A 23342-nucleotide genomic window follows, 5' to 3' on the forward strand; every position below is an offset into this window, starting at 1 on the left:
TCAACAGGATCCCTTCCTATCAGCAGTGCATCACCTATTTGCTGGCTGTACACAGAGCCTACGCCAACATTATATATACTGTTAGCACAATGTATTAGCATAATTTAAATATAGCATTGTTGTTTTATAGTACAAGTTTAGCTATGTGCTGAAATAAATTTTAACTTAGCCTGTGATTCTATGATTGTTTGGAAGATGAAACTAGGTTGTAGCTAGGTTACGTTGATTCTTTTCGGGTTGCAATTCGCCGCCTGTACCATGGCTTCAAACTGGCACTAGATTAAAATTATACATGATATTTACTGTTCTCACAACGTAGTAGCAGTATAGTTTAATTAAAGCGTTGTTGTTTATGGTGCATGTTTTGCTATGCGATAGAATAGTTTGATATAGCCTGTGACTCCATTATTGTTAGCAATGGCTGCATCTTGTATATTCACATGCGTATGTACATACGTACATGGGTACGTACACATGCGCATACATATGCACATACATACCGCCAGCTATCCGAAGAATGCAGTACCACAAACCAAAACTATGGTGACTTCAGAGAAAAACATCAAGCTGAAAAACAAGCTCAGTTGCCATATTCCAACACTCAAGTTATTTATAACACTTCTCACTTTTCAGAATGTAGATCGCTGTTAGCGGTAGGCCTGATTCCTTATTCATTATCACATTGTATATATCTACATCCAAGGGGTTGTTTGTCTGCCGGATGTCCGGTTTATAGTGATTGGTTTGAATTCGCATGCTTGAACTATTAAAAAAACTCTAACTAGCATCTTAAGCTACAAAAAATTTTTTTTTAAAATGTTTAAACTAACATGGCCAACAAGACTTATGTAATCAGTACAGAGCTGTAGTAGGCACTTTAGCCTATACACTATGAATTACACAGAAATAAACACAGTACACAGAAATAAACAAATAACACCATTTAAAATGGTAAAAGCTGTATATGTTGATCATAGACCCATTAACTATACAATATAGTATAGTTAATACGTGTAGGTCTATGATGTTGATTGAAAACATACTCTCTGTGCAAAAACCTCTTTTATTACCCATAAAATGTTGGGCAAATCAGCTAATTTATATATATAAATATAAGTGTTCGCTTGTTGATCTCTCATATGCCATCTATAGGGATTGGTTAATATACACATGTTTCTGTTGCATGAAGCACGTTTGAATTACTAAAAGAAAAATATTTGCCCAGACTACTGCTGTGTCTGTGTAACAAAATGTTTTGCACAATTCAAAGTTTGCAGTCCAACACGCCGTGAGGGTTAATGATGTGTAATGATAGTATGCTCAGGTAATCTACATGGGGGCTGCGTAGCTTAGTTGGTAGTGCCAGGTTTCACATCTGTTTGTGCCTGGGTTCAATGCCTGTGAGGTGTGATCCTTTTTCCTAATGCTGGTTTCAGACTGACATGGCTCTTATTAAAGCAAAGATTTAGACTAGCTTAAGTTACTCAAGTTCATCAGGTAACTTAGCCGATGGCAACTCTTTACCTGCCACTGTTTATAAGTTGGTTTATATCTTGAGTGAATGTGTAGCATAAGAAGTAATAAATGTTTTTCAACAACTTGTTTTAGCCGTGTCAGAGCTTGTGAATATTTGAATTATGTGCTGGCTGGTCACACACAAAAATAAACAAACACCTTAATGTTAAAATTAGAATGGTAAATGTTGGATATGTCGATTAAAAATACATTTTTTGTCTACTAACTTTTTTATTACCTATGCTACGCTGGGCATTTATTTAGTATGTATATACTCACGCATGAAAGTTTGGGGTGTTTGATACGCCTGTTATACTAAGCTCAATTGTTTGTGTTTACCTAAATCACTAGGTTAATGAGTAGATATGGCGGACTATCTCTTTTGAAATTTTGAGTTCCGCAAGGTTTCGTGTTAACTGTTGCAGCCAAATAGCTTGTTCCTTTTTCTACGATAGGCGATTTAATTTTCAAGGGGATATTATTCGATTCATGGCTGATAGAGAAAAACCATGTCTGTGCAATACTTATTCTAGCCTCTCCCTTTTTATCTCTGGTCACATCTAGATTTTCTTTTTCTGTGACTTTTCTACCTTTAGCACATGTTCCTTGACTCTTTTTGTGTGTTATTTTTCACTTGAATGCAATTAATTTTTTAAAACTTGGCTACTGCAAACATGGTCCAACATTTTTATAAGTTAACCTTTTTTTTATAAATTACAGCGATCAAGTTCGAGAAACAAAAAATCTGCTTTGTATGGGAAGTAAACTTCAGAAACCTCCAGTTCTGCAGACAAGGGTACTATCCATTAGTCTACTTGTATGATGGGCCAAATTAATTAATAGTCGGCATATAATTATTACACGGGTTAAAATAGCCTTGCTTAAGCACTTGCAAAATTACCACTAGTTATTATTAGCCTCTTGAAGATTATCACATCGCTTAAGGCAGTCTGACTCCTAGTCAATCTGGTGAGCCCTCTGACTCAAAGTGGCACAAAATAACTTCTAAAAACCTGTTTTAAATGTGGCAGATGAAGAGGCTGACTCAGAGCTAGCCAAAATTGCATCAGAACGTCTTGACAAGGTTCAATCAATAATTTGAAATGGAAGAAGGAGAGTTTTGCATACTCTTTAGTTCTGATACTAATTGTATAGAGCTAAAGCTGGTTAGGTATAATGCAGAAAGATACAGGACCACTTAGGCTTTTAGCTGTATAAATTGGCATTCATAAAGCTCCTGTTGTTATCTTGGCTAGCAATGTCTTATTCAACACTCAGAAATTCCTTTTCTTTGCGAGTGAGTAGATTTTGAGGCTACAAGTACAGACCGTCAAGTACTCTTGACCCTAAGGCATGATAAATGGTATGTTAAAAATATGAGAGAAGACACTAGATGAGAAAGAACATAGGAAGGCTAGAAGGGGGTATAATTGAAACCATCACACATGCTATTTCCTAGATGATAACTGGGAGAGAACAGTATGTGTTCAAAGAAGTCACCTATTCCTAATATTCTCTTTTTGTGATTAACTGTGGGATTAAGTAAGCTTGCTGAGAGCTTTTTATCAGAACGGCATAAAGCAGGACTCAAACCGCCAACACCATGGTTGACAGTCAAAAGTATAATTGAAACCATCACACACGATGCTATTTCCAGGAGGATAACTGGGAGAGAACTATATGTGTTCAAAGAAGTCACCTGATTCTTTATATTCTTTTTTGTGGATAACCGTGGGATTGAAACATAGAAAAAAGTCTAGCTCCTACTGCATTACATACTGCAGCACTTACTTTTACACCTATTGTGACACCGACTGGGAGACTGATTGTAGCACCTACATGTAGTTTACCATATAAGACAGCCCTAGTAACTAAGACAGCCCTGTATTTATTTCATCTACTGCCTTGTTAGCCAGATATCTTTTTTTAAGATGTCAGGCTTATCCTTGGCTAGTCAATCTACTACAAGAAACGCAGGAAACAGGTACATGTAAGTATCAATACTCCATTAGGTAATTTGTTGGTTGTTCATTTTATTAGTGTCTAGACTCAGCTTCTATCATCTCCTGTTCATTAATGTCTAGACTCAGCCTCTATAAGGTCATGATCCAGTGTTTAAACGTCGACCAAGTGGCACTCGCCATATTCTTAATGTCTTGGTAATCAAGGTAATGCAAGTAGATTATTCTGACGATTTATCATGATGACGTATAGACAGCCAACATGAATTTAAAATGGTTGGATTATAAAGGAGTAGAATTATAGACATTTTTATACCTGTTGAGTAAGACTCTAAATTGTACGAAAGTTTATGTAGATTTTCTTGTAGCATTATTCCGGAATAGTTTGTTCTATGATAGACTTTTACCACCATGATAAGATACAACCGACGAAGGTTAGACTTCCTTTGCTGTACCCTTTTTCAATCCACCCCTTAGCTTACCAATAATAAAATACATATAAGTGTATAAAAGCTCTCTCCTTTTTAGAGGGTGTTTCATTTACAGATTTCAGTCTATCTGTGTCTCTCAGAGGTTCCTAGTTGTAACATGAGCTCGTATACCATCAAAATGCTTTTTGCATTGCTTGCTATTAGGTTGGCTGTTCAGGTAGGGGTGTTATGTTTTATTTTAGTTTGTTCGTTATCTTATAGTCTGAGATAATGTGTTACCAATCATTCTTCTGCAGTTACAATTTTAAATAAAACATCTGATACATCTACTATTAAACCTCTTAAAATTGAAATAGATCATTGTAGCAAAAAATATGTATGGTAATTTTATTGATACAAATATGCACATTCTAAATTGTCTAACCCTTTTAAAGGCCCAAAAGCATACAATAGCTTTAATATATGTGTATGACATCAAAACAAATGCTTTACATAAAACTACTTGAAGAGTGAATATTAAATGTTGAGAAATACTTAAAAACCAAAAATAAATAGGGATAATAGATATTAAGAAGTTTCTACTGTTACCCTGTCCTAGAGACACAAACAAATGAAGAGGCTTGATGAGGTGCATACTCAGAAGTAGAGCTAGAGATTAAAGTACACTGACTACCTATTTTAACTTGCATTAGCTTAATCTTAAACTAACTTAGCTTATTGACAGTTGATCAATTTTTAGAGATATTTGTACTTTTTGTTAATATTTACCAACCTTTACACTTTTAATTATAAAACAGCTACACTTTAAGAGATTTTGAAGATTGCTTGCTGAAAATTAAACATAGAAAATTTTACGCTGTGCATTAGCAAAACCATATGTAAGTTTGTTAACAAATTTTACTGCATTATTCTTTATGGTGTTAGATTTATGGAAAGCGTGAGAAGTTGTATGTGAAAAAGTTCCGCCAGCCAAGCTCTGATGCATTTGTTCAGCGCGAGGTGAACTCTCTTATGGAGTGCTCTGCTATGTGTCTTTTATCAAAGCACATCAATTTTCAAGCCTTTGAGTGTGATATTGAAGAGAACATCTGCCGGTTGTACGACTCACCTTTGGCTACCGGTATGGATGAATATTTTTCTTCTAAGGTTCTCTATAAATGTTAGTCAATTTTTTGGAGTATTAAAAGTGTTGCACATACTTATGTCCCATAGCTTCTTTACACAGTAAATGAAGGTAAAGGTTTTATACAAAGAGATATGAATATTTTATACGGGGATCATTTTAGGTTGAAAAACCTATAGTCGAGTAGATGTATGAATCTGTAAGAGATCTATAAATCCAAATTTATGTGTTAAGGGGTAAATTTTACTAAGGTTTGCTTAGGGTTCGCTCTTGGTCGGCAAGGAAAACTTTCTTTATTGCCTAATCTGAGCCATTTCGTACCAATGTCATACCATTTCATGCCAATTTTATTTGCCTCTTTAGCTTTTTGAACTAAATTTTAGGACAACCTTCCTTTTGTTGCTTGGTAACATCCACAAGCTATCATATCTCTACTAATGTATCTTTTGTTAGCTGAGGATTGTCCTATAGAGTACTATTTCAACCCTCACTCTCAGACCTGCCTTAGATATATTGACCAGAAAGTAACCTGGGAGGCTGCTAGGAATTTCTGTTTGGCAAACGGAGAAGACTTGGTGACACTGGATAGCCTGAGCTCAGCTCACTGGCTAACCAAAGTGATTGTGACCGCTCCGGGTATAACATTTTACTTCATGATTAAAATGTGATACACTCTGTATCGAGATGGTTTAGTTATTAAACATTACTGCACCAACCAGCTTTTATACTAATTTAACAATAATTTGTATTATGCTTTAGTAAATTGTTTTTTTGTTCAGTATTGACTAAACTTACATCTAGTTGTATCTCCACTTTTGATTACCTCCACATATAAAACTTTACACATGTGTTATGTAAAAAGCGGCAATTATTTGACACCAAGCCAAAGAAATTTCTAAACTTTTAGGACTCCGTCAGAAAAGGATTTGGATTGGAGGAAGAAAAGAAGGCAGCACATGGTTTTGGAAAGGAAAACAAGTAGATCCTATTGAGTTAGACTACTGGGCAGTTAGCAATCCAAGTGGAGATGGTAACTGCTTAAACTTGTTGTCCAAGCAGGATTTCAAGATGAACGACGAATCATGTGAGACTACCTGCCAGTTCTTTTGTGAAGGAGTCAATTTTGTTTATATTTAGTACAAATAGCTTGTTTAAATTGTTCAGTGAAAAGTTATTGTTATTGTACCTTGAGATGTGTTTGATGTGTGAATAATCACTGCCTTATAAATGAAGTCTTTAGACTGTCTACTAACCCTGAAAGTAGTCTGAAAATGCTTTATTTTGAAGAGTTAAAAGCTTAACCGTCAGCCCTGTTCAGTTGTCTAAAGTCTGCTTCAGTTGAAATGTTTTTAATCAGTTCACAAATATTGTTAACTAATCAGAAAACATCTCTGATTAGTTAATAATACGGTTCACAAATCAGAAAATGTTTTTGGTTGATTAACAAGTACTGTTAAACAATCAGAAATCTTTTTTGATGATACAACTACACTTTTAACCTTTTACCTAATTAAACTTATCTACAATATTTTATGTTGTCAGTCAAAAGTATACAAATAAATTTATATTTATTGTCGTTACATTTCAATACTTTATTTGTGAAACGTAAAATACATACTAGCCAAGTTATAATCTGAACAGAAAGTACAAACATTTGAAAGTAGAACATCAAACGCTCAATTTGTTGTTACATTGGTCACAGCAAGTGCAAATGATATTTTCACCCTCAGTTCAGGAACATAAGCTAATTTTACTAAGTGCATACAAATTCATAAACCGACATAAATTCGTTGCGAGAAGGTATTCCTAACTTAATGGTGCAAATATTTCAGCAGATGCGCTTTACAATTTAGCCATCAGTTTGGAAAGCTGTGCAGTTATTATAAATTCTTTTGCGGTCATAAGCTACATGCATTTCAAAACCATGGTGAGATGCCCTTAATTTGATGATGCAAATATTATTCCAAGTGCGTATGATGTTTTAACTCTCAGTTCAGGGACATTTACCTCTTTAATCCATTCCCATTGACAATGAATCTTGAAACCATTGTGCTAAGATGTCCCCAGTTTAATGTTAAAAATATCATGACAAACTTGCATGATATTTTGATATTAGTTTTGAAAAATTGACCAAGTATTACAAGCGCGCCACACACTGCTGTAAATCATTTGAGATGCTTTGTGACGACATGTCCTAAATTTGATCCTACTAATGTATGATTACAAGTATAGAGGCAACGTAATTTTTTGTAGCAAACATTGATCAATTATTACAAGGGCACAGACAGTCATTAAAATGTTGAAACAAAATATATCAAAATTATAATGAGTTCATCACAAATGTGTCTGCTATTTTACGCTATAGCCAGCATTTCTTAAATATTAATAACTTATTACAACAAAATTGTGAAAAGATTTTCTCAACTTTGCGATACAAATTTCATCACAACAGCGTATGCTATAATAGACTATAGCTTGAGAACTTTTGTCAATATTTGCCATCATTTTATTTGGAAAGCATTTCCGGGGTTCAAACTTTGGGCTCAGCACTACTAGCAACTCTATTTATTGATAAGTGGTACATTTAGCTATTGCTCTCACATGGCCAGGCCTAATGGTTTAGTATTTCGGTTTACTTATAAGCTCACACTGCTTGTTATACATCAAAACAGAGTTATAATACAACATTTGGTTGATTAGATTTTGATATGAGAATCGGTTTAATATTTATTAAATTTTTGTGGCAAATTGAAACAAGCCGAAATCTGGTGTTGCATGGCTCTTTTTTAGCTTGTAACTTTTTTAGTAGACTTTTACATTTTAGATAGTTTGTATATGTTAAACTTTTGATAGAAAAAATGATGAATTCATGGAATACCCCAGATACTTCGAACCTTTCGTTGCTGAGACTTATGTACTTTTTTTAGTTAGCTTCAAATTTTCCACAAAAAGTTGGTCATAGTTAAACTACTAATAAATTTTGAAAAACCAATGTATGTAATAAAAAGTCTCTGCACAGAAAATTAATTTTTATTTTACATTAGCTGTACTACCCAGCGTTGCGGTAATAAAAAGGTCTCTGGACTAAATATTGATTTGTATTTAACATATAGCAACATTTGCCATTCTAACTTTCAAACTATACATCATTAGAAAGACTATACATCATTAGAAAGACTACACATCATTAGAAAGACTACACATCATTAGAAAGACTACACATCATTAGAAAGACTACACATCATTAGAAAGACTACACATCATTAGAAAGACTATACATCATTAGAAAGACTACACATCATTAGAAAGACTACACATCATTAGAAAGACTACACATCATTAGAAAGACTACTCATCATTAGAAAGACTACACATCATTAGAAAGACTACACATCATTAGAAAGACTACACATCATTAGAAAGACTACACATCATTAGAAAGACTACACATCATTAGAAAGACTACACATCATTAGAAAGACTATACATCATTAGAAAGACTACACATCATTAGAAAGACTATACATCATTAGAAAGACTACACATCATTAGAAAGACTACGCATCATTAGAAAGACTACGCATCATTAGAAAGACTACGCATCATTAGAAAGACTACGCATCATTAGAAAGACTACACATCATTAGAAAGACTACACATCATTAGAAAGACTACACATCATTAGAAAGACTACACATCATTAGAAAGACTACACATCATTAGAAAGACTACACATCATTAGAAAGACTACACATCATTAGAAAGACTACACATCATTAGAAAGACTACACATCATTAGAAAGACTATACATCATTAGAAAGACTACACATCATTGGAAAGACTACACATCATTAGAAAGACTACACATCATTAGAAAGACTACACATCATTAGAAAGACTACACATCATTAGAAAAACTACACATCATTAGAAAGACTACACATCATTAGAAAGACTACACATCATTAGAAAGACTACACATCATTAGAAAGACTACACATCATTAGAAAGACTACACATCATTAGAAAGACTATACATCATTAGAAAGACTACACATCATTAGAAAGACTACACATCATTAGAAAGACTACACATCATTAGAAAGACTATACATCATTAGAAAGACTACACATCATTAGAAAGACTACACATCATTAGAAAGACTACACATCATTAGAAAGACTACACATCATGGGTTTTGTGCAGTTAAAATAAATTAAATGAGAAAATAAAAACAACAATAAAGGTTTTCAAACTTTGACAAAGAACTGTAACTTACAAATTTCATATCATGAAGAAAATGTTTTGTGCAGGTCAGATGAATAAAAAACATAAAACAATTAATAAAGGTTATAAAATAAACTAAAATAAAATAAAGAAAATAATAGAACGACTATAAAAATATTTAGCTGTAGATGTGAAATAATTAGCAAGTAAGAGTTAAATTGAGTCTGTTTTGCTACGATTACAATGAAAGATGATTCGGTAATGATACAATTAATACAAACTGAGAAAACAAAATAAAAATCCTGAATATGTTGAATTAATAATATCAATTCTTCTATAGAAGTGATGTGTAAAAAAAGGTTACTGTTCCACTAGAAGCTATCCATCAAATCTTTAAATAAGACGATACCGGCACTTCTCGATACTGGTACAAAAGTAAAAATGAGATATCGTACTGTCTTCGTCAGACCAAACAAAGAGAGAATGTCGAGGCTCTTCCTATCGAAATAGTACAATTTTCCGCGGAAAAAGATATGGCACTGACCCCAGATATAGCAATTGAACCTTACAAAAAACCAAAAGCAAAAGTTCAAGAAAACATAAAAAAGCATTGTGCTTCATAGAGTTAACAGAAAACATAGAGTTTCAAATAGTACATCATTTAGCATGTGCATACGCTATACTGTATAAGATAGAGCCTTTGATCAATGTGCCTTGTATAGCTCAGTGGTAGAGCGTGTGTTAAGACTTGTGGTTACAATTTCTGTGAGTTCAAATCCATCATAATGAAGAATTTTACAAATAAACAAAAATGTGCAGACTGAGAAATAGGTATATAGATATACAAAACTTGCTGTCACAACTTTTAAACTTTATATCATGAGAAAAGTGTGCGTGCAGTTCAAATTAGTCAAGAGAACAACCAAAACAACTGTGAAGGTGTTTAGATGAGAAATAATTTGTATGTATTGGCTAGATAAAGTATGATTTGTTACAATGGTTAAAATAAATAGTGAATTGATACAATTAAAATAAACTGAAAGATAAATATCACCAATACTGTAAAATCTTTAATTGAACACCATACTGCTCTACTTTTTAACACCTCCCATTTAGTGGCGGTCAAGTAGAGGCTGAAGTTGTATTTTTCTATTGGCTTGTCAGAACTTTAGGAAGATAGCTTCAGCTCTTTTACGGTTGAAGCAAATGTCGCCTATATTTTGAGCTCTCTTTTGGGTGGAGCGGCATCTTTTGGGTGCAATAAATCTCCTTACTTATTTCCAACTTGTCAAATATTTTATAATAAATACGCATTGAGAAGGTGAAAAATGTATCTATCAGTTGATATTTATTGCTGGCAATTAACAAATGATAATAATATAGTCTGTGTCTTTCTTTGCAATTTGTTAAAGCTTTCAATTTTTATTTCAATCTAGATTTAAAAACATATTGTTATTATATATCTATATTTAACATTGTTGCATAAAAGCTCATTGCACTCATTGATACGTTTGCTACAGTTTGCAGCCAAAGCTGGCTTTTTATGTGCAATATAAGAGGAGTTACGAGTGTCAATCCATTGTAAGATCAAATTACCACAACAATGCTATCGAATCATATGTTATAAATCTGCAACTTTATAAGCTATATAACAATAATATCTTAAATGCGATAAATATTTAAAGAGAAAATACACCCTTTTTAAGAGGTACCAGCAGAAGGATACCAATTTTTTTCTTGTTTATGCTACTGCGCAGTTTCCTCATGTGACAGTGGTGCATTGACCAGCATAGAAAGTAAAGAATAAGTCCATTAGGTATCACTTACCAACTTATTTCAAGGATAATTTTTGGTAATAATAGGCTTTTATGCACTTGTAAAAATAGAAGCAACTGAATATTCAGCGCAGATCTTAGGCTATACTTGTTGTTAGAAAATGTGAAAATAGTTGAAATCATCTTCCGAGTAAGGGTCTGTACATATTCGCAAAGCTTCTGCCCACTTCCTTAGTAAAGGTTATTCCAGTTATAACAATTCCATGTTCTGAGTGTTGATGGAAATCTATTTTAAGTTATACATTAATCAAAGCCAGTGTCTCTATGATAACACACAAAATGACAATCTGTGGGCTGGTCAAAAATAATATGGCAGTATTTGGTTTTTAAGGCATTATTCTTTCAACATATGATGTTCTACATATATGAACTACATATTTATGTAGTTCAGGATTGGTGTGCATAGCTCGAATCATGCAACTGGGATTTCAGCGAAGTGGTACAGGTGAAATCTCCCGATGGTTAACACATCATCCTGATGTCACAGCGAGATATGCTGATATTTTCATAAGCGATGGTGGACTGCCAGACTTTGGTCAGCTGAACCTATTAGCAATGCTTTCATAATTTGGGTCATTCAGGATTTGAGTGAATGTACATAAGAGTGAATGTGTTCTCTAATAGCAGAACCGTTACTAGAAAAAATAGTAGGAAGTTGCAGGCATGCTAGTAGTAATAGGAATGTTAACAGTAACAATAATAGTAATAATAATGATAGGAATAGTAATAGTGATAGTAATTATAATAGGGGTAGTCAAATTAATAGTAATGGTAGTAACAATGGTGACCGTATTAGTAATATAGTAATAACAATAACACTAGGATTAGCATAAGTAAGAGCAGTTGTAATAGAAATAGTAGTTGAAGAAATAGTAATAGTAATGATAATTTTTAGAAATAGGAAGAAATACAAAGATTGAGAATAAAGTCAGAAGACATTTGAGAATGCAGACTTGGGTAATGTATTGCTTACCCAATTAAAGTAGCGTACTGTTCTCCATCTACATTCTTCTATTTATCAAACATATAATTTTGACTTAACAGCTGTCTACTACACCCAATGCTTCTACTATACAAGTTATTGCTATGATTGGGCTGCCTATTACAGATGTTTGTCCAATTGAACAACTACGTGACTCGACAGCTGCTGGATACTTTGAGTCTTACCCTTTGACCTCTGTTGGAACTGCCGGAAGTCAAAAGAATTATTATGTGCACTGTGAGCATTGCCTTACAACCGGTGAAGTAAATTTCAATTGCTACGCTCCTAATAACATATAAATAGACCTGTGAGTTATTCATAGTATCTGATCTGTAGTACTGCCAAACATCATTAATGAAATAGAAAACACTCTAAATACATGTATATGAACTGTGTATTTCATAGATTGTTCTCATGTCGGGTGTTGTAATTACAAAACTGTCAACAGCCATGTTTCCCTTCATAGAATCAGCAAACCAAAGGTTCATAATCGCGATTAAGAATGCAACTGACAGAGCTATTGCAGAGTACTTCTATCCGTACACCGTGGTAAGACAACTACAGCCATGCAAAATAAACATTTTTTCATACAGACCAAAGCAGTTTCCAATATTTTTAATTTGGCCAAGTCATTTGAGAGTTCCCTTCTAATTAAGGACATGCCATTTTTATATTTTATTGCATGCTAAATAAAGATAAATGAAAGTATATCAGTATTTATTAAACCATCTGTGAGAAAACTACTTCTGAGAGTTATCTCTCTTGTCATATTATCTGTACAAACCTAAAGGTTTTATATAAGCAACTACTACTTATTGCAAGATTAGTAGTGTTCAAGTAGTAGATAATTCGTGTCAAGCAATCCTACCCAACAACAGCCCACCTTCTTGGCAACCTAGTTGTGTAATTGCAGTATGACACACAAATGGATGACTTCACTTTCACATTTGAGTCTTTATATCTATTTTATGACTTTTATATCTAGGTTAAATAACGCACCTGAATACAGATAAAAATTAATGTGCTTCACTATGTAAAACTTGCCATGTAACTAGTTGAGTTTCTACTAATCTAAACACATTGACAAAGTCCTCAAGCCTCTGTTATTGTTGCACTGCTACATGAACTCAATATTTTAACAGACCGGAACAGACTTAGATCCTGTAGGCAATCAGGTTTTTCAAGCAAAAGAGCGGCATCATACAATGCATCAACAAAATCTTGCCAGTTATGCCTTTGGGAAAAGTATTTCATCATACTCGAACCAATGTTAGCCAGCCTTAACACTAAAAGTGAGCTGATATCCACATGCCGGCAAGCTAGAAAACACCTAATTAGCTCAATAACATAATTTGACGTCATCTTTGCTGTATACTATAACTATATCAGACAATAGTATTAAGCCCTCAGCTTTATAAAATAATTTTATAATTTTATAGGTTGTACATTATACATTTTAGTTATTCTACCTGAAGATTGCAACGCGATTGCATGAAACTAATAGTAGTAATGAATTAAACCTGTGGTTCTTAATAAACTGTATATATACATATTTATGTATATACATGTATAGGTATATTGAAATTTATTATGAGTAGAACTAAAAGCACATTGCTGAAAAATATATGTGAGTATATACATGTAAAGTATGCATATGTACACGCTTAAGGATCAAAACACTCATAGTAATCCAGTAGAACATTATTATTGTTTTTTTGGTTTTTTAAGGTTGCTTCTGTTCTGTATTAGAGTTTATGGCAATAGCCACTTTGTTTTAGTGCATACAGATGAAGTTGTTTTATTTTGTCAAAGTCTTACTGTTAAAATTTATATAATTTATATATACATGTAGGCTATATACATGTGCAATGTCTATATATCCTACTTAATGCAAGATCATTTTTTGTCCAACAATCTTGTCCTAAGACAGCTCACTTTCTCTGTAACCTAGTTATGCAATTACAGTATCATACACGAGTTGATGTCTTCAACTTCACATTTGACTTTTCATATCTATTTTATATCGGAGCGAAATATTGTACCAGAATATAGAAAAATTGAAAACGCTTCAGTATGTTTTACACTAAGAGCTTTACGATAGCTGCTATTCGACTCACGTAGCCTAAGTTCTTACACAAATTAGCGTCTCCCAGGTCAGTAGAGTAAAGCATTTTACTGTTTTATACATTTTATTTTACTTGCTCAAGCTAGAAAGGAACATAACTTGATTTGTACTCTAACTATTATTAAGTTTGAATATTGGAGGTTATCTGTTAGCAGCTGTTATTAGAACAGTGGTATAGAATTCGGTGACTTGTTCTCCACAAGTTTTAAAATGACTATTTTACAGTGTTGGTTTAGACTAGTATACTAACAGCTCGCTAAAGCTTTTAAAAATTTTATAGCACAATATCACTATGAAGTTCAAAGTCTGTTTTATTATAAAGAATGGTGAATAAAGGCTTAAATTAAGCCGTACATTTGATAAAATTCTAACTAGATTTGGGGAAAAGGGTTCAAAATCTCATAATATTTATCACAATTAGCTGGTAACAAGTATTTATTATCACCAACTACGAATGCTATATACTGAAATCATGGATGTCATTTTAAAAAATTAATAAACATCTGAACTATAAAAATAACTAAAAATAAATATTCAAAAATGTCTTTTTGGCACAAACAGCGTAACCTTACTTGAGTCAAATTATGACAGACTCTTTGTACTGTCCTAAAGGTTGACTTGCAACAAAATTCACATTACAGTTGCTTTGTTTCAAGAGATTCACCATGTTTTACTTAGCTGTGTTGTAGGTGCAAAATATGTAGAAATATGATTACAAGCTCTTAAAAGCTCAAAAACGAACAGTTAATTGAAGCCATCACGAAAACGCCGTAGTTTAGAATCCCTTTACAAAACGGCTCAAATATGACGTAGTTGAACATGATGGTTTCTGTTTACACTCTCATGCAACCTTATTCGTCGAAAAAGTTTCACAAATATACTTCACGCATTCAATAAAACCATGTCTATTGTCCTTACACATCTATTTGATCATCATTGTAATGCTGCCACTTTGAGCAGTGATATCTCAAAACCTACCGTAAAAATTCATTTAATTTTTTTAATTTAGCTCGAAAGAGTGCATATCATCCTCTGATAAACATGACGAGCTTGTTGGTCACCTGTGATAGTCGAAAAATGCTACAGAAATTGTTCGGGCTATTTAGCAAGAAGTATGGGTCACATGATCAGATTATGACTAGATGTTTAGGCCAGGCTGAAACGAAACTGTAAAGTAGCGAGTATCTATATTTGATACAGGCTTTCCGGTAAAACCCGAAGTGTTTGTCATAAACTGGTACTAGTGCTACGAGATGTTTGATATTGAGTCTTTTAATAGCCTTTAATTTCACGTGATAACATCACATGTTTAAACAATAACCATAATGTTTGAATACGTCACCGAAATAAAGAGATTCCAAACCACAGCATTTTCGAGATGCCTGCAAATAACTGTGCGTTTTTTAGCTTTCAAGAGCTTTTAATCACATTTTCACATATTTTGCACCTACAACACAACAGAGTAAGACATGGTGAATCTTTTGATACCAAATAGCTGTAATGTAAATTTTGTTGCAAATAACCTTTAACTAAGTGGAAAGGTCAATGCTTCTTCCATCAAATACTATAGAACGGTTTTTGGTCAAGCTTTATTTAAAATTAGTTTTAAACAAAACAAATTTTATTAGAAATTTTTATCATGCTGCTGGAACTTCTGATAATTTTGAAACTATTACTTTTCATTAGTTATTTTTGATACCAAATAATAAGAATATTTACTAACAGGTTAAGACTGGTTGCAAAACTTACTTTTGGAGATTTGAGCCAAATATGAATATTTTATAGCCTAATTTCTAAAATACTACACAATCTATGAGATTGACATATAAAATTAATGCTTAAAGCTGTCTGACAGCTTGAACAACTGTCTCACAGCTGTCTCCTGAACAATGATGCTACAGACAGTTGTGTTCTTGTAGACCTATACTTATATACCTATACCTATACCTATACTTTGTCAAAATAGAGGAATACTCAGCTAGTCCACAAACAGTCATGCAAGAAGTCTACAACTTGGCTGGCCTTGAATAATTTGAATACCCTACGACACCTGTTTTTTCTCATCCTTAAAGCTTATTTATTCTGACACAAAAATTATGATGGATGTATTCTTTGAACAGTCCATTCGAGAGTTGAAAGACTTGCTTGGGGACAACAAGTGGTTTTATAACAGACCTTGGATAGATATGCATGACTTTCAGTTATTTTATTGCTGAAAACTATAATGCTCTTTATTTTAATTAACAACCTGAGCAGGCATTAGTAGTATTAAAATACAAGCAAAGTTGTATCTTGAATGTTAGGTTTATGGTAAAAAGAAGACTACTTCAAACATCCATAAAATCGTTTTTTATTATAAATATGTTTAGCATGTTTTCATTGTGTGAGCTATTTGGTGTGCTTATTAATTCAAAATCTACATTTCTGATGTTATTTAATCGGTGAAATCAATATGTTTTTTCTAATATTGTAATAATATAATTATACTAACTTATGATTAATCAGTGGTATCAACACTCCGACGCTTGTTGGTCAGAAAGTTGCACTTCTGAGCAGGCGTGACATCCTAAACACATATGAGGCAAGCATATGCTATTACTACATGCAAAAATGTGTAGTAGCCATGATGCACACTATTTATGACACAAGGATATAAAGTTCTGATTCTCTTGCAATATTCAGAAAAATGAGAAAATAACACTTAGATATAAAAATTTAATACTCCAGTTACCACTGAAGAATTTATTGTCACTTTCTAATGACTTTTCTGTGCCCAGTTGTGTGTGAACCAAAGGAACAGATCTCCAATACTAATGTCCAAAATTAAACTAGAATATAAAATTATATTCGGTTGCTAAAGAGTATGAACTAATTTTAAAAAGTAGGTAATCTGTGGCCATCAAAAAGAGAAGTGGACTAAGGACTCGAGTCAACACTCTATCATACTTTAGCAATTCTTCATTCATGTGTGAGCAAAGGATTTGTTCAAGAATAAAGCAAATACCCAATAACTTAATTGTGATTGTTGAGATCAAACCGGGCTGATCAATGTGTGATTGAATGCTATTATAGAATTGATTGTTGTTCAGGCTAATCTTTAGCTTGGAGCAGCAGAAATGGTCATATAAAGGTCAGCATACTACGAGAGGAAAATATGAGAAACTACTGCTGCATTTTAACTTATTTTTCACAAAATTGTTCTGTCATTATAAATGATAATATTACCATTAGTAGATATACAGTGGGCACTATGACTAATATCTTTCTTTGAGGTTAACACAGACACTGCAGAGTAAAAATAGGCAACGTTAAGATGAATTCAGGCGCAGCCTTTGTCTATGCGTCTTTGTCTGCCGCGTGTGCATATGTCCCTAGAATAGAGGGTTGAAAGCATAGCATAGCACAACATTTTATTGTATTTTATTGTTTATAAACTAGATATGTTATAGATTAGACAACAGATTAGAGATTAAATACTGCAGTTATAAAATAGATCATGGAGTTACAGATTAGACTCTACAACTTTATATCACATGTAGGTACCGGTACTACGATTATCAATTGAAGTCTATAGTTACAGATTAGATGCTACAGTTATAGATTAGACACTACGGTTATAGATTAGATATTACAGTTATAGATTAGACCCTACAGTTATAGATTAGACACTACAATTATAGATTAGATACTACAGTTATAGATTAGACATTACAGTTATAGATTAGACACTAAAATTATAGATTAGATACTACAGTTAAGGTTAGACATTACAGTTATAGATTAGATTCTACAGTTATAAATTAAATAGACACTACAGTTATAGAATGGAGACTACATTTAGGATTTGTTTGCTATAGCCATGCTGCTTGTATCCTTGTTTCCAAAACAACCTTTAATGAGTGATAGACAATATTTACATAATCAATGAGCGCTCTGAGTGTGAAATATGTATATCATATGTTGATTGTAATATCTTGTCCATGAAATCGTAAAATAATAATAATAATGATGGTGGTTTGTTAGATGGTTTGGGTACATGATGGTTATTTATTGATCATAAAGGTATATCTCTACAATATTTTATTAAACAAAAGCCAAAATCCTTCATCAATATTGAATGTCTAACAGCTACATTATCCTACTTCTTGCAGTGCAGAAGACATGCTAAAGTTCAAATAAGAAAGCATGACTACATTGTTAAAGTCAGGATTACCTCTTTAAGCTTAATTTGACCAAAGAATAGAGAATGCTGTCAGATCCCTAACAGAGATAAACATATTATCTTTACATCGGTAATAGAAATACACATAGTGATAATAATATATTTATATTTAAAATTGATTTTCAGAAAGCATACCTTGTAGTTCAAAGGCACAAATGACTCAAAAATAATTTGTCATTTGAGGTGTCATAAGGTAGCCGAATCAACCTTTCACCATCAGCAGTGAATATGAAATTTTGTGTGTAAGCGATGTAGCAATACAGAGACTTATATGGCTACAGGTAGGTTTCATATAAATATCATAGTTATATATAATACAATAGACTATATTTATATTCTGTTTATTCGTTTGTTTGTTTCCTTATGATTACATGCGGTTTTATTGAAAAATATTTTACATATATGCGTATGTTAATTAGCTATCCAGTCTTTTTCCGGCTTGTCCCATTTAGGTATGGCATGTGGTGTATCTTGGTACAGAATGCATTGTGACTGTTTGCTCACGAGGGGTAGAACAGGAGCAATTGTGGCTGAATGCCCTTCCTAACACCACTAATAGCCCTTATGTGATTCAAACAACTGATCTTCTACTTTTATGCCAGGATACTCACCACTGTGACAAGAGTCTTTCAATTTGTCTCACTAACTCATTAATAAAGGCATAGGCAGAAGAAAGAAGTGCAAATGTTTTATATCAATTTAGAGTTATATTGGTTTCTCAAAAATTTACGTTAAATCAATGGTAACTTTATTACATATTGACATCTATTATCATGATACTTTTATTATATTGTGAGATTTGTTATACAGATTGCAAGAGAAAGCAGAAAACAGAACTGTGGGGAAGTCAGTGATAAAGCCTCAACCATCAGACGGTCATTTTCAAAATGACCCACTGTAATAGAGATACATCATATATTATCATGAGACTTTTATTACAGTATGATATATATTATCATGATACCTTTATTACGCTGTGATATATACCATGATGATACCTTTATTACACTGTGATATATATTACCATGAGACTTTTATCACACTGTGATATACATTATCATGATACCTTTATTACACTATGACATATATTATCATCATGCATTTATTACAACCATTGTGATGAGTGATGAGTTATGCTAATGTAAACTAGCTAGGAAATAAGAGAAGCTGCAGCAAAAAAGGCAAAGTACAAGCAAAGAAAAATAACTTTGCCCTAAATACCAAATTTTATAATAAATGCTGCAACTTGAAATCATGCTACATTTAGTAATTATTTTTATTGCAGACTGTTTAGTACAATGGTAAAACAACTTGCATGTTTTTTTTATTTACTCACAGACAAACTTCAAGCTAATTATGATAAACGCTGCTAATCCAAACACAATTGCTGTCATTCACTGCTGCATAAGCTACTGCACCGGTGGATGTGAATTTGCACCGTATTTTTATACTGCATTGTAGTCTTTGGGTGGAGTCGAATGAACAAGTTAATAGCATCATTGTCAACAACTGCCAGCCATATTCTAAAGGTCAAGTGTAAGCCAAGAGTTTTAAGAAGAATGCTCTCAGTAGCAAAAATCAATGATGTTTTGAGCAAAACTAACAAAGCTATTATTCTGATTAGTTTCTAGCTATGCAGACAATTGTATCAACAAGGTACCATCAATCACAAATAAACATCTCGCTCATTGACAAATCACACTATACTCAGTTCTAGTCATTTTTTGGTTTAGAATAACATTATCATAACTTCTTTCTTTCGCGCACGTAATTAGAGTCTTATGTTCCTTGTTCACTGAACTATTGATCTACAAGTGCAATTCTGTATTGAGCTGCTTCTATGTAGTTACTGAAATAGGTACACTGACTTTTGCGGCGTTTGGAGTTATGCTAGCCTTTAAACGGGACATGAGATAAACGCAAAGTTAGGGATTTTCTTAGTGTATAAGATATACCCTATCTTAGCGTATTTATCTAAAACAAAATGCGCATCAAAATTCTGAATGTAAAGCTTGAACTCTCTAGACACTTTCTCATATATATTTTATTATGACTTAGAGGTATAAAATTCTGAATCTCTTGCAAGATTCAGAAAAATGAGAAAATAACACTTAGATGTAAAATTTAATACTCCAGTTACTATTGAAGAATTAAATTTCCTTTTCTAGTGATTTTCTTGTGCCCAGTTGTGAGTGAACCAAAGGAACAAGTCTTCAATACTAATGTGCAAAATTAAACTAGAATATAAAATTATACTCGGTTGCTAAAGAGTATCACCTAATTTTGAAAACTAGTTAATCTGTGGCCATAAAAAAAGTGGACTAAGCACTCAAGTTAACACTCTATTATTCTTTGGCAATCCTTCATTCATGTGTGAGCAAGGAATTGGCTCAAGAATAAAGCAAGCGCCCAATAACTTACAGTAATTGCGATTGTTGAGATCAAACCAGGCTGAACAATACTGAGCAGAAGCGTAATTGAATGCTATTGGAGCAGCTTTAGCTATTAGCTTTAGCTATTAGCTTAGAGCAGCAGCAATGGTCATATAAAGGTCAGCACATTACGAGAGGAAAGTATGAGAAACCACTGCTGCATTCTAACTTAATTCTCACAAAATTATTCTATTATTTTGAATAATAATAATGATAGCATGTAGTTATTTCTAAAAGCTCAAATTTGTAAAAAAGGAAAAAACTAAAGCTTTTAAACGTTTGCAGCAAAAAAATTGCTGGATATATTTCAGTTGCATTGTAATGACCATCAGGCAGCTGACATACTTGTAGCTTTTAAAGTTTTATCATTTGTAGTGCATTGGAAGTTTTAACAGGTTTAATGAATCTAATTGTTAGAGGTGCAATAAGACAGCTTCAGGTTTTCACTTTTTGAAAGAAGTTAAATGGGAAAGATTTTTGTTGTAAAATTTAAAATGGTTTGGTCTTTGTGTAAATAAACTGTTGACCAAGTAAAAAAAAATGCTTAAAGGTTGACTTGCAACAAAGTTCGCATTACAGTCTTTTAATATCAACAGATTCACCCTGTCTTACTCTGCTGTGTTGTAAATTCAAAATATGTGGAAATGTGATTACAAGCTCTTAAAAGCTTAAAAATCATCAGTTAATCGCAGCCATTAGAAAACGGCGTAGATTGGAGTTCCTCTCAAAACGGTTCAAAAGTGCGGTAGTTGAACATGATGTGCTTCTATTTACACTTTCATGCAACCTCTTTCGTCGAAAGATTTTTACAAATAAGCTTTACGCATTCAATAAAAACCATGTCTATTGTCTTTACATGTCTATTTCATCATCATTGTAATGCTGTGACGTTGACCACTGATATCTCAAAATCTCGTTTAAAAGTCTGTTTAATTTTTTAACCTTAGCTCGAGGGGATGCCTATTATCCTCTGATAAACACAAGGAGCCTGTTGGTCAGCTGTGATGGTTGAAAAATGCTGCAGAAGTCATTCGCACCATTTAGCGGAAATGTGGGTCACATGATCAGATTATGACAAGATGATTAGACCAAGCTGAAGTGATACTGTAACGTAGTAAGCATCTATATTTGATAAGGGCTCTTCGGTAGATCCCGAAGTATTTGTCATAAACTAGTGCTACGATACGTTTTATATTGAGTCTTTTATTGGCCTTTCATTTCACGTGATGCCATCACGCGCCAAAAGAATAACCACGTCAAGTTGAGTACGTCATCAAAATAAAGGGTTCCAACCTACGGCCATTTTTTTAGTCGTTCGTTTTTGCGTTTTTAAGAGCTTGTAATAACATTTCCACATATTTTGAGCCTACAACACATCAGAGTAAGACATGGTGAACCTTTTGATACCAAATAACTGCAATGTAAACTTTGTTGCAAGTTAACCTTCAAAACAAAGGCATTGGTTCCCATCAGGCTCTTAGTCAGTCCAATGTTCGGAGGCTACAGCTTTTAGAAACCTCTAAACTATAAAAGGGCAAAAAAGAAAGATTTCGTTACAAATATAAATTGGTCTCTCACCCCGAATAGTGTGAGTTGATGGTAATGTCTAGTCAAGCTTGGGTATCCTATCAACAGCTTGGGAGTTTGAGCACTCATCTTAAGATTTTCCCATTTCCAATTGTGAGCTTCTCCGCAACTGACTTTTGTTGATTGTTGCCAATATTTAAGCAAGCCAAATTTGATATGTAGATATTATTACAGTTGTTCTCATATGCCAGCACTTTTTAATCACCTCTTCGAAAGGAAAATATTCTCCCCTTTCTTTCGCCCTTTGATGTGTATGCTGTAGTCATTATAAACTACTACTTTTCTCTCAATAGTGCTTTCACCTCCTTTTCTACCATCCCGATATCTGCCAGATTTACCAAGATTTACTTGTTTGTGTGAAGGTAGAAATTGTAGAAGAGCTTAGCACTGTCATTTTTATGAACAATATTGACCTTCCAACTGGTGGTATGGTTTACTGAAGCTATACTCATTGTATAGGTTTTTATACCCTACACACTTGACATGATTATTTCACTCATGTATGCACTAATAGCTGCTTGCATCCACTGATGATGTGCAGGATGTTATCTGGTACATCTTTACACAGTTTACATCTAGGATGATTTCTCACGTGCAATAGATCTGTGTTTGAAATTGCCTAGTTTTGAGTACTTGCTCTTGTGCAGCAATGATTAGTGATATCGTATTGGCTATTAAATCACCTTTGTTCAGCCACATTGATGTCTGGCGGAGGTTGCCATCCTTAGATACCCTCCAGGGGTGGTCACCATAAAGAGGTTTGATGTGCAAGTCCCAATCGCAATTGTAGATGCGAGGCTTCACTGTCACAGCAATCGAGTGGAATTCAATTAACAACTTGTTCATGGCAGCCATGAATGCTGCATAAGCTTGCCTGCTGTTCTTCTTCTTTTCCAATCT

At 33.4% G+C, this 23342-nt stretch overlaps 1 protein-coding gene across 1 annotated transcript; it reads left to right on the top strand.

Annotated features, from left to right (window-relative positions):
* The first annotated feature begins 4064 nt into the window (after nt 1-4064).
* Nucleotides 4065-6167, top strand: LOC137400802 (snaclec stejaggregin-B subunit beta-1-like). The gene is made up of 4 exons (XM_068087141.1): nt 4065-4124; nt 4832-5027; nt 5484-5666; nt 5938-6167. The coding sequence occupies exons 1-4, from the start codon at nt 4065-4067 to the stop codon at nt 6165-6167; spliced, it is 669 nt and encodes a 222-aa protein (XP_067943242.1).
* The last annotated feature ends 17175 nt before the right edge of the window (nt 6168-23342 follow it).

The sequence above is a fragment of the Watersipora subatra genome, chromosome 7 (assembly GCF_963576615.1).
Source record: "Watersipora subatra chromosome 7, tzWatSuba1.1, whole genome shotgun sequence".
In the NCBI taxonomy this organism is placed as follows: Eukaryota; Metazoa; Bryozoa; class Gymnolaemata; order Cheilostomatida; family Watersiporidae; genus Watersipora; species Watersipora subatra.

What these genes read in the sequence shown, in the direction of transcription:
- LOC137400802 (XM_068087141.1), top strand. Translation starts at nt 4,065, where the DNA reads ATGAGCTCGTATACCATCAAAATGCTTTTTGCATTGCTTGCTATTAGG. An exon ending in CTATTAGGTTGGCTGTTCAG is followed by an intron (nt 4,125 to 4,831) that starts GTAGGGGTGTTA and finishes TTATGGTGTTAG; the next exon opens with ATTTATGGAAAGCGTGAGAA. An exon ending in CGACTCACCTTTGGCTACCG is followed by an intron (nt 5,028 to 5,483) that starts GTATGGATGAAT and finishes ATCTTTTGTTAG; the next exon opens with CTGAGGATTGTCCTATAGAG.